General features: G+C 39.5%; 1 protein-coding gene across 3 annotated transcripts in view; it reads right to left on the bottom strand.

Moving 5' to 3' along the window:
* Positions 1–1,967: 1,967 nt before the first annotated feature.
* rad51 (RAD51 recombinase) overlaps positions 1,968–12,231 on the bottom strand; it is an 81,662-nt gene continuing 71,398 nt past the window's right edge. For all 3 annotated transcript variants that reach the window (XM_057822127.1, XM_057822128.1, XM_057822126.1), the window contains exons 9-10: positions 10,048–10,169; positions 1,968–3,882 (exon numbers count right to left, since the gene is read on the bottom strand). In XM_057822127.1, coding sequence (XP_057678110.1) covers positions 3,759–3,882; positions 10,048–10,169 — 246 coding nt within the window. In that variant the 3' untranslated portion in view covers positions 1,968–3,758. The remainder of the gene's footprint in view (positions 3,883–10,047; positions 10,170–12,231) is intronic.

Below are 12,231 nucleotides of genomic sequence, written 5' to 3'. Positions count from 1 at the left end.
ATTCAATATTATATTGGCTATATAAGTACAGTCCATTTACCATTATATAAAATTAAACGGAATTAAAAGAGATGCCATATTGTACTGTAATATTTGTATGTATCCTTAGTATAACCTGGTAAAAGATACAGTATAACTTTAAAAAAAAAAAAACCTGTATTTTTTTTTTTTTTTTTTTGCCGCATCTTGTAATTTAGCTGACTCGTTTTTATCTCGATAGATTACATAGCCTATGTTGTGATTTTGCAACCAATTATACGTGCCGAGCATAACCATTTAATGTATTTTCTTACAAATTTGACATATGAATAAACAGCTTTTTTTTTTAACCCCGCAAGTGTAGCTACACCGTTACTGACGCTCCTCGCTCCAACAGGCTGCTTATCAGCTTGTTCGAGAGCCACCCTCCACCACTTAGATGGCTGCAGATATCCACTTTAGCCAACTAAAGTGGGCCGCGCTGCAATTTTCATTTCTTTCTGCCGCTGGGCTGCAGCGCCCTGTTTCTGATAGATATGCGTGCTTTGCGTATGTATTGTAATCCTTGAGAGAAAAGTACAGTATTGTGGCTTGCGAGGTGGTCGCCAACCCAGCAGCCGTTCTATGTTCTCCTCCCGAATCTACTGTACTTATGACCAATGCCACGAGGTAGGAAGCTCTCAAGGCATTCGCTTTTGTTGCTTCGTTTGCTAGCTTTTAACCACATATTATGCAGAATGGACTTGGTTGTAGGCTCCTCTTCTGGCTCAGCAGGTGGACTTTCCCCGTAAAAAAAGGTGTCAAAAGATGTAGCCGCGCGCAGCGCACAGCAGCTAACGTTACTGTTGACATTGACTGACGCTGGGCTCCGATTAGTGTGCAAACACCCCAGTGATGGCGGCCAACCACTAGAGAGCGATGTACACAAATCTCAGATTAGTCACAGGCCAGATTGCGGTCATTAACAAATGATTTATTTTTTTCTCTGCTGCCCGGTAGCTAATGCGCCACAGACGAGTACCGGTCCCTGGCCCAGTGGTTGGGGATCCCTACTGAGTTTGCTGAGCCAATTACATAACCGTATTATGCCAAAAGTTGACATAAAAATCATTGAATTCAGACGAGAACACAATGACAAATGCCCTCTAGTGGAGAAAAAACATTGTTACCTCTGAATGGTATAATGGAGTCATGTGTTTATTGTTGCGAATTCTCATTGGTGAAACAGGTAGCGCTACTGTTGGTGTCTCTGGAAAAAAAAAAAAAATATATGTACAATAAAGAGGGGAAAATGTAACAACTCTAGTGTAGCCTAAAGTAGCGGAGTAAGAGTGATTTTGTTCTTCATGAATTTAGTCAACTAAAAGTATTGTGTGGTAAAATTACTCTTAAGAAGTGCGTTTTTCTCAAAAAGTTACCCAAGTAAATGTAACACGTTCCTACCCACCTTTGATCATCATACTTTTTCCTCATAAGAAATTTAATCTTAGATTACGATTTTTTTCTATTACTATGATCTCGTAATAACTTTTTTCTAATAATAACCTAATGTTTCCACTTTCTTATTAGAACTTTAAATTTGTAATCCATCTCATATTTTTAATCAACTTTTTTCTCATGAATTTACTAGATGACTGGAGAAAAACGGCTTCAGTGTTCCCCACACATGGTGAAGGGGCATCTTGCACCCCAGGGGACAGTGAGAGACTTTTTCGTGCATTGTCCAGCATCGTAGATGAGAAAAGGAAATGCCTCAAAGTTTTTTTTTAATAGTTTATTTTGGACATGACACAGAAGAAAAGGACAAGCCCAAAAAAAAAAAAAAAATGACAGAAAAAAAAAAAAAATCAATTAAAAATCAGACAAAACCAATGAGAGACAAGTCAAGAAAATAATAACGGAATTTACTCAGTATGCCGGAATGGAAATAGGACAAAGCATAAGCTTATTTAAACCTACCCCCCCCCCCCCCCCTTCTATTTCTCAATGAACAATCAGTCCGTCATTATACTCATCCCATATTTAGAAAAGACAAAGTAAATAACCATATACATAAGTAAAGATGAAAAATAAACACCAAATAAAAAAATAACTGGCCAAGATACTGTACATGGATCATTTGTCAAAACACCCGTTAAACCTAACCCACTTCCCGGTGAAAAGCGTGTTTTAGAGCGCTTCGTAAGGTCCCACATCGAACCTAACAAACACAAAAACTTGTCAACGTAGCCTCTGATGCTGTAAATAGAACTCCCTCCTCAAAACTAAAACAGCCTTCTTTTAAATATCAATTTCTGATTATTGCCTTGCACAGTACGTGAGCGGAGCTGTTTGAAAATGAAATAATGTATTTGCATGATGTATTATTCTTCTGGCTCTTTTCTGTAGTATAGTCAGTGAATTTCTTGTACAGTGGTACCTCAAGACACAAAATGAATTCGTTCCGGAGTGGCTTTCATATCATGAACCGTGTTTTACATGTAAATTAGCCTAATTTGTTCCAAGTGCTATTAAAAACACAACATTCAATTTTTTCTTACGATTGTACTCAGATTGAAACAGGAGCCAAATACATTTGAAACATTAAAGATGTCTAAACATTGCCGTTAATACCTGTTAGGAAGCAGATAATAGAACTTAAAAAAATAATAATAAATTGAAGAATGAATTTGAGGAGACTTGCGCTCTTTTGACGAAGACATCGTCAGCCATGCTTTTATTTTGGCGCAATTAGTTTAGAGCAGGTAGTGCTTCAGCATCCATGCAAAGAACTCATTACACACACGCAGCCTATATATAACTGTATACCATGTTTTATATTGTTTGTTGTGTTTTACTTGTCATCAGGCACTTAAGGCATGTTGTTTGGATGATGTGGAGACGCTAGCTAATGCGCGCTGTTTATATAGGTGTTACTGCTGTATTAGTAGCTAATTATAATCGTGGATTTACATTGCTGTGAATGTGTCATTGAGGACAGGACTGATTTTTAATTTCACCCTGCAAGGCGCAGATGTTAGGAACAGCTCAGTGAACACAGTAAAACACACAGTCTAGCTTAGACTGGGCACCGACGTCTTCGCAAGGACAGTAAAGGCGCATTTATGGCGCGACTTTCTAAAATTTTCTGCAAGCGGGAATTACGTATCTTTTCCAGTACACCGTATCTTTCGTATTCTGAATATTTTTTCTTGATATGAAATGGAAAAAATTGTCAAAGGCATAACGGCTGACCGTTATGCCTTTGACACTTCTTTCATCATACACTACCAGGTATATAACAAGATAATATTCTGTCCTTTCACTTTTAAAAACTGCAGTCTACCATTTGAAGACGGGGTCTGTGAATGAACTAAAACTCGCTTGACAGGCAGAACCATGACTACACTCTGTATCACACGCAGTCCATGGCTTGGTATCCCTGCTTAAAGCCAATCACAAAGCAGACACTTCTTACACACAGACATACGTTCAATTTCAAATTAATTTTTTTATAAACTGCAACTTAAATATATGGAGTATATATACATGCAAAAATCAGAGCTATAAGAATGTTTCATCTGGACTGATCTAGTCTCGTGTTGAAATCCAAATTTTCAGGTGTTCTTATATATTTTGATCACCTTGTTGTTGCTACACATCTAAAGATGGAATCTTTGACTCAGTCAAGCTTGAACCATTTTGAACAGGTTTTTATTTCCTCACAGTAAGAGCTGTCCAAATCATGGAGCTTTTAAGATGTCATTAGAAAATTGCACACTGTCTGCTGCACAGTTTCCTTAGTCTTTGGCATCTCCCACACCATCAGCGTTAATGGCAAACATGGCTTCCTCCTCTGGCAGGCAAGGTGAGTCGTAGATTTTACAGATCCTCGTTTCTCCTCTGCCTTTTCTCAGATATAGGCTGCAAGGAAAACACATTAGGAGTTGGGGGACAATGAAATGGATGAAATGACAATGAAATGAAAATCCATCACGTTTTTTTTTGCCTTTGCTTTTGATACTATGCAGAGGCTAAAAATATTTTATTGCACAATTTCAATAGTTATGGATCTGTGTGACTTGATAACTGATGTTTGAATACTCTTTAACAAGATCCAATCATTAAATTGGCAGGGTTCCTGCCGGTCCTCAAAAAGTCACGAATTTGAAATCTGGATAAACAAGGTCTTAAATTGTGTTGTGAAATCTGGATAAACAAGGTCTTAAATTGTGTTAAATCTATTGGAAAATTGCAGTAGGTATTAAATTGCCAGAAGCTGTTATTTGGTACATTGTCCGCAACCTCGACGTACGTCAGCGACTTGAGTTGTCGCCATTTCCTGGTTATTTGTTGTTGTAGAGGTTGAGCAGGTGTATGCAGAGATAAGAAAGAGTGAATTTAATTAAACAATGGATGGATGGTGGTGTTTTTTTTTTTTTTTTTTTTAATTGGTTGGCCACTGGGGAAAATAACAGTGCCAGATGCTAAGTAGGGATGTGACAATATATTGAAAAGGTGATATATCATGATACTATGTAGCCGAAAGGTTGTCGTTCTGCTCCCACCAAGAATCGTTTTTAAAAAAGTTTTTCCTTTTCATTATAGGGCATTTACAGGTTGCATCCTGTTGATTTTGAGTCATTATTGAGTCACTTCCTTTTCAGTTACCCAAAATCAACAGGAAGTGAGCTGTATATGGCCCAAAATCAACAGCAAGTGACCCGTAAACCGTAACCCCCCCCCCTCCCAAATCAACAGGAAGTAGCCAAAAATCAACAGGTAATGATGTGAAATGCCCTGAAATGTACTCATTGGCTGCCACTGACGGCCATACAGATCCAATCCATTTGAAGTGAGAGGGATGGCAGCGAATGAACATACAGTGCCTTGCAAAAGTATTTGAATCTTGAATCTTGCAACCTTTCGCCACATTTCAGGCTTCAAACATAAAGATATGAAATTTAATTTTTTTGTCAAGAATCAAATCAAGAATCAACAACAAGTGGGACACAATCGTGAAGTGGAACAACATTTATTGGATAATTTAAACTTTTTTAACAAAAAACTGAAAAGTGGGGCGTGCAATATTATTCGGCCCCTTTACTTTCATTGCAGCAAACTCACTCCAGAAGTTCAGTGAGGATCTCTGAATGATCCAATGTTGTCCTAAATGACCGATGATGATAAATAGAATCCACCTGTGTGTAATCAAGTCTCCGTATAAATGCACCTGCTCTGTGATAGTCTCAGGGTTCTGTTTAAAGTGCAGAGAGCATTATGAAAACCAAGGAACACACCAGGCAGGTCCGAGATACTGTTGTGGAGAAGTTTAAAGCCGGATTTGGATACAAAAAGATTTCCCAAGCTTTAAACATCTCAAGGAGCACTGTGCAAGCCATCATATTGAAATGGAAGGCGCATCAGACCACTGCAAATCTACCAAGACCCGGCCGTCCTTCCAAACTTTCTTCTCGAACAAGGAGAAAACTGATCAGAGATGCAGCCAAGAGGCCCATGATCACTCTGGATGAAATGCAGAGATCTACAGCTGAGGTGGGAGAGTCTGTCCATAGGACAACAATCAGTCGTACACTGCGCAAATCTAGCCTTTATGGAAGAGTGGCAAGAAGAAAGCCATTACTCAAAGATATCCATAAAAAGTCTCGTTTAAAGTTTGCCACAAGCCACCTGGGAGACACACCAAACATTTGGAAGAAGGTGCTCTGGTCAGATGAAACCAAAATTTAACTTTTTGGCCACAATGCAAAACGATATGTTTGGCGTAAAAGCAACACAGCTCATCACCCTGAACACACCATCCCCACTATCAAACATGGTGGTGGCAGCATCATGGTTTGGGCCTGCTTTTCTTCAGCAGGGACAGGGAAGATGGTTAAAATTGACGGGAAGATGGATGCAGCCAAATACAGGAACATTCTGGAAGAAAACCTGTTGGTATCTGCACAAGACCTGAGACTGGGACGGAGATTTATCTTCCGACAGGACAATGATCCAAAACATAAAGCCAAATCTACAATGGAATGGTTAAAAAATAAACGCATCCAGGTGTTAGAATGGCCAAGTCAAAGTTCAGACCTGAATCCAATCGAGAATCTGTGGAAAAAGCTGAAGACAGCTGTTCACAAACACTCTCCATCCAACCTCACTGAGCTCGAGCTGTTTTGCAAGGAGGAATGGGCAAGAATGTCAGTCTCTCGATGTGCAAAACTGATAGAAACATACCCCAAGCGTAACCTCATATGTTGCTCACACAACACAACATGCACAAAACAATCATAATTAACCATGTACATGAAAAAAAAATTGGGTTGCTGCGAGCTACCCACACTAGCATTGTGATGACTGGTCGATCGTAATACACGTTATGAACACTCCTGATTTAGCATGTCAATCAATTAGATTCATATTCGTGAGAAATGTAGCCCTGACCTCCGTTCACCCAATTTGTTTGGTCTTATTAATATCCCATCCGGAGCAAAAAGAGTACATGCAGGTTATGCATATATTGTCCCTACCAATGTTAAGAGCAAACCTACGCCTTTGCGATCACCTAACTACTTAACCCTAAACATTCCACTCACACGCACTAATGTTGGCCAAACTGGCTGAACTATTATGCTCCTGTTAAGTGGAACAAATTGCAATTTACTTTTAAACTGCAGTCAATCATTCATCTTGGTGATTTTTAATCTCTTTTGTCTGATGTTTTTACTGATTATTGTAACCGTTTCCGTTAGTGTATTTTGTGTTGTCTGATATTTGTGAATGTTTCCTTGTGCTCAGGCCTCTCTTGCAAAAGAGATATTAATCTCAATGAGACTGCCGGATAAAATAAAGATTAAATAAAATTGGTTGTATCGCCATATCGTGAGATCATTATCGTGGACCTGGTATCGTAAATCGTATCGTGAGGGACCTGGAGGTTCCCACGCCTTGTGCCAAGTCTGCAAAAAGATTTTTTCAATAGGGACAATAGGGGTCAAAGCCGTCGAGTCGCACGTGATAGGAGGGGAAACACCAGCGGTCTGTGGGAGCAGCTCTGTGTTTACGGTGAAATGTGTTGTTTTTTTTCATCAGAAATTGTTGGTCTTAAATTATATTTTTAAGGTCTTAAATTTGACTTTCAAAAGGGTGCAAGAAAAAGAACCCTGATTAGTGTGTCAAAAATCATGACAGCTGGACTTCAAAGGTTCTATATGGAGCTTGTCCCTCAGGCCTTAAGTGTAACTGTAGCTTCTGTGTTAAACTCAAGCATGGCGTGCAGATGCTGGTATAAGTTGTACTGGAGTTGCAGCAGTGCTGGAAGCCGGTCTGCAGAATCCATGGTACATTGTGGAAAGTTATCGGCTCGCTCGCGTGTGGTGTTTTGCCAAGCGGAAGCTCAGTGAAACGGTGCTGCTGCCTCCGCCGCGATGACGTACTCTATTGAAGGGAAGGGGAAAAAGCGCTTTTGGGGGCAGTCTTAACTCAAATGTCAGGGCTCTGTGTACTCATCAGGGCAGTGGTGGAGGGAGCATGCATGGAGTAGAAAAATATTTTACATTAACACGATACATTCCATATAGTACCTTTAAGAAGTCAGTCTTGATGGCTCAGAATCATGCTGACATGGAGAAAAATGCTGATCTAACAGGATATTCAAATTTTCTGAGTAGTACAGTGTGTGTGTGTGTGTGTGTGTGTGTGTGTGTGTGTGTGTGTGTGTGTGTGTGTGTGTGTGTGTGTGTGCGCGCGCGTATATATACATACACCCAAACAAAAACATAAACCAAATAAATTTTTAATGTGAAAAATATGTGACTTACATTATATTAATACTAACATTTTATGGAACTAATCACCTGAAAATTTAATACACGCAAAACAAATAAATGAATAAAAATATAATAATTCTCTACACCCTTCTACAAAAATAATAATAGTCATAATAATAATGCTTTTTGCTTTTAGCCAAAACTGAAGTGAGTAAAAAAACAAAAGACTCTCCCAGCTTTCAACGTCAAAACTTGTTTTGCTGATTTAAAACTATTTTTTTTCTCCTTCATGAAACCATTATGAACAAATTAACTTTTGTCCCTGACAATGTTTCCAAAAACTTGCATAAACTATGTAGCACACATACTGTAGGTAGTTTTGAAGAATAGCTTCATTTCCAAGTAATATAATGGAGCATAGGTTGCATACAAATACAACATGAGGCTTTATACATAGGAAAGTCTTCTGATGGGACTCTGCTGTCACGTTAAAACTTTGGGACACTCTTATCGTGAAACCAACCACCAATTAAACGGCATTGAAGAGCAGAGAGCACAATGGAGAATCATTTAATTCGTATGGACTAGTGACTTATTTGATTCTGACAATGTTAAAGCAATCGACTTCTTCGCTATTGAGGCTTTTTGTCAAATGTTAAACAATGTGAAATAACTGCCTTTCTTGACATTTTTGTGAGTAGACAAATTTTTCATTGCCTAACACAGACGGAGGCACGTTGCTGCTGCACATACAATAAGTTTGAAACTGGGAATTTTTTTTGGGGGGGGGGGGGGGGGGGGGCTTGCTCCGTTTTCAACAGCCTTTAAGCATACATTAGAGCTAACAGTTCTAATTTTGCAACTCTGAATCTAATTTTAGACCGGTACTCCTCGGTCTGCCTGCAGGTGAATTGTCTCAAGGCAGAGTGGACATTTATCACTTGTCAGCAACAAAACTAGTTGATAAAAATAGGCAAATTTACATGCAAGTGGACGAGAAATATCATGGCATATCATTTGAAAGTGTTTGCATTTAGTTGTATTCATTTGGGTGATACACTGCCCTCTAGTAACATCAGTGAACATTACATGACTGATCTAACGGCTGGATCCAGCTGCTCCCTGTTAAGAATAGGGTTGTAAGTTTTTATTTGCGCTAATATGATCGTTTATGCATTCGTAATTTAGTTCAGAGGTATATTTAGTGGTTTTCTGTGGGAATGTGTTTGAACAATTTGATAAGAGCGTAGTATAAAAAAAGAAAAAAAAGTTCGCATTTTCTAGCATTTAAGTTTGCGGACTTTTGCTATGCAAGTTTGCCAATTGTTCTTTTGTTGTACTTCGATACGCACTTATGAATTTTTTATACCGTTTGAGGCTCAACTCAGGTAGTTTAATTCTTGTTCTTGTGAAATGAGTGCAACTGCAATTCTGCATAGTTTGAAAAAACTTGGGAATTTCATTTTGTATTCGCATTTAATGCTCCTTTGAAAGTTCAATCTTGGCAAGCTTTTGTTTTACATCTCCTAAAATGTATTCTGCAACCCATGAAATATTCCTTATCCAATGATTTGATTATTCGAACTAACTAATTGATCGATTAATATGTTACTTAAATAATCGAAAGCTGCAGCCCTAAAGTAGTGCCACAATTCTATCATCTCACACTACGAGACAGGATCGTGACAGAGTACCGCGATTCAGTTTGGATACACGTATCGTTACAGCCTTATAAAAAACAGGGGTGGTTGGGTTCAAAACATTGTGCCGCTGGCCTTAAATAGCTCTAAGACCACAAGTGTGTTACCCCTGATTTAGGAGAATCTGTAAACAATACATCATTTGCAGAATGCAGCCATTGAAATACCGTATTGTAATACATCAACTGAAATCTCTGCTTTTCTGCCTGCCTTTGTAAGACTTCAGTATGGTGTATTACGTCCTTTTGGGGTGTGGTAAAGAGAAAAAAACAACTGCTGTCTCCTATGTGTCTGGGGTTTTGCATATCTTGCATAAAAACAGAAATAAAGACTACATCTGTATTCTTGGTGGGAGATTCAGTTTAGTTTTTCAGACAGAAATAAAGACTACATCTGTATTCTTGGTGGGAGATTCAGTTTAGTTTTTCAAACATAAATCCATAATCATCCCAGGAGAACTAGTAAAGTTTAAATATCATTGAAGTGTTTTAGAGTAAGAATTTGATTATGGCTTGAACTATTAATAACCCCTACCTTCCAAAAATATAATACATAACTACAGGGCTTGCAACTCATGTGACTTGAGATTAAAAAAATAAAATAGGACTTACCGTGTAGTGGATGCATGAGCTAGAATGTGGCCGCCAATTGGTTTCTTTGGATCAGTGGAGAACATGGCAGCACCATCCACCTGTGCAACCACTTGGTTGGTTATTACCACTGCTACGCCAAACTGTTAGGGACGAATTGAGAAAATGAGTGCTGCAGTTGTAAAAGTGCATACAATATTCATGTTATACATATATTATTTCTAAGTTAACACTCAGCTAGTCTTATCTAGTTGTATTAAGAAAGCTTTTGAATAACAGATGAAAACTGATATTTGGGGGAGTATTCTTCAAGCCAAACCTTGCCATTTGAAATGACGAGGACTTTGTGCAACGTTCCCTCTAAGCTGCGTCCGTGTGCAATCACGCACTGCTTGCACATAATCAACGAACTAGAAAATTTATGCAGCACACAAAATAAAATTCAACAGAAAGGTATCGTAACGTCACTAGGACTACACTACTGTCAGCGCTAAACTGACGTGTCAGCGCGACACTCCTATTGGTGTGTTCAATACGGCAACGCGACAAAAGTGAGCTCGACTCCTGTGCTGACTTACTGAAGCAAAATTCCGGTGCCAATCTTTGCCAGTGCTACAGTATTAATTAATATCTCATTTTAGAATGGATATAATCTCATCATATCAATCATAAAGTTGTATGCATCCTTTTGCAGCTGGAAACTGGACATGTTTAAATCTGAACTGCTTTTACACTCCCAGCAGCATGTAATAAATAATTTTTCTTCCTTCGCGGTTACGTCGGTCAATGGGTTTAATTTACAAAGAAACCCATAGACAATTTGGTTGCCGGCTGCTGGGGAACGTATGCAATTTTTCTAGAACACCCTATATATTACTTACCAGAATTAGAACAATTAAGGAATTATTCTTAAATAATACACTTCACAGGTCCTTGGCATATATGTATCTAATGGTGTCTGATAAACCTCTTCTTCTGTCAGCCTTAGAGGTGGAGTTTTTTGGCGTCCTGCCCTGGGCCGTCCCGTCGCCGGTCTTGGCCCCGGGATTTCTTCCCCGGGCTCCTTTGCTGGGCTGCGGGAGGAGGGATGGGCTGTGCTTGACCCCCGGCCACCAACCCGCCCTCCCACCCTCCCAGGGCTGGCTGGGTGGGGGCCGTGGCCCTGGGTTGGCACCTGCGTGGCGTCTCCGTACGTCTGCGTGGCTGTCACGCGCCTGGTGGGGCTCGCGTGCGGCTGGATGTGATAGGGCGCGCTCGGGTGGGGGGTCCCGGTGCCGGGATTGGCGATGGGGCGGCGTAGGGTTGGTCGCCAACGGGCTTACACTCACAAGGGATTCACACGATTACTGGGTTCTAGTTCACAGAGCTGATTTGTGTACACTCTACCCTTTTCAATCATTTAGCTTATAGACTCCGTCACCGCCGTCCCCCTCTTTCCCTGGTCAACAGGCCTCCCACATGGTGTCAACCGGAAATACATCTAACTGACGATAGCACCAACATATTAGTAATTGGTCTAGATGTTCAATGTATTTCTTGTTGTAGTTTGTGTTTTTCTTTCTTCTCCTGTGTTTCTTTTCTTCTGTTCCCCCATAACCCCTTCCTGTTCGCTGCTTTGTCATAATAAACGAGGTATGTTGAGTGATCACAATGGGAGTATGTCAGACTCTCAATGTGAAACATTAAAACTGTTCAGACTATCCGGGCACTCAGACTTCCATTCTCCGTGTCAAACAGCTGAACAGGACAGGTTTAAAAAAATATAAATATATAGAATGGATATAATCTCGTTAATTAGACCAAGAAAATTGTTTTCTGTACAATTTTGCAACGTAACTCAATGAGCAACAGGTGTCTAACCTATATCATACAGTTCACTTCACGCACGCTACGCAGCCAATCATAGCATTGACAGTGTTGTGCATATTTGCCCTGCCCATATGCGTACAAGTTAGCTAGCTAACAACAGTTCAGCAGAGTTAGGAGACGCAAATGCTAACCCTTTATCATGGCGAAAGGAATGTCAAAAAGAAATGCGGTTCTTTTAAGATGGAAAGTATGTCAGAATATGCGCAAATAAAGGAACAAGTGGTGAAATGGAGTGAGATTTTTTCTTTTTTTTTTTTTATCGGTCCTGTATACGCTGAAATTTATAACGTCTTAATCAGATAATTTTTAGAAAATCTAGTCAAAGAACTTTTCTAC

Source organism: Corythoichthys intestinalis, chromosome 19 (genome assembly GCF_030265065.1).
Source record: "Corythoichthys intestinalis isolate RoL2023-P3 chromosome 19, ASM3026506v1, whole genome shotgun sequence".
Lineage (NCBI taxonomy): Eukaryota > Metazoa > Chordata > Actinopteri > Syngnathiformes > Syngnathidae > Corythoichthys > Corythoichthys intestinalis.
The sequence above is the reverse complement of the archived record's forward strand: the minus strand, read 5'-3'. Positions and strand labels throughout refer to the sequence as shown.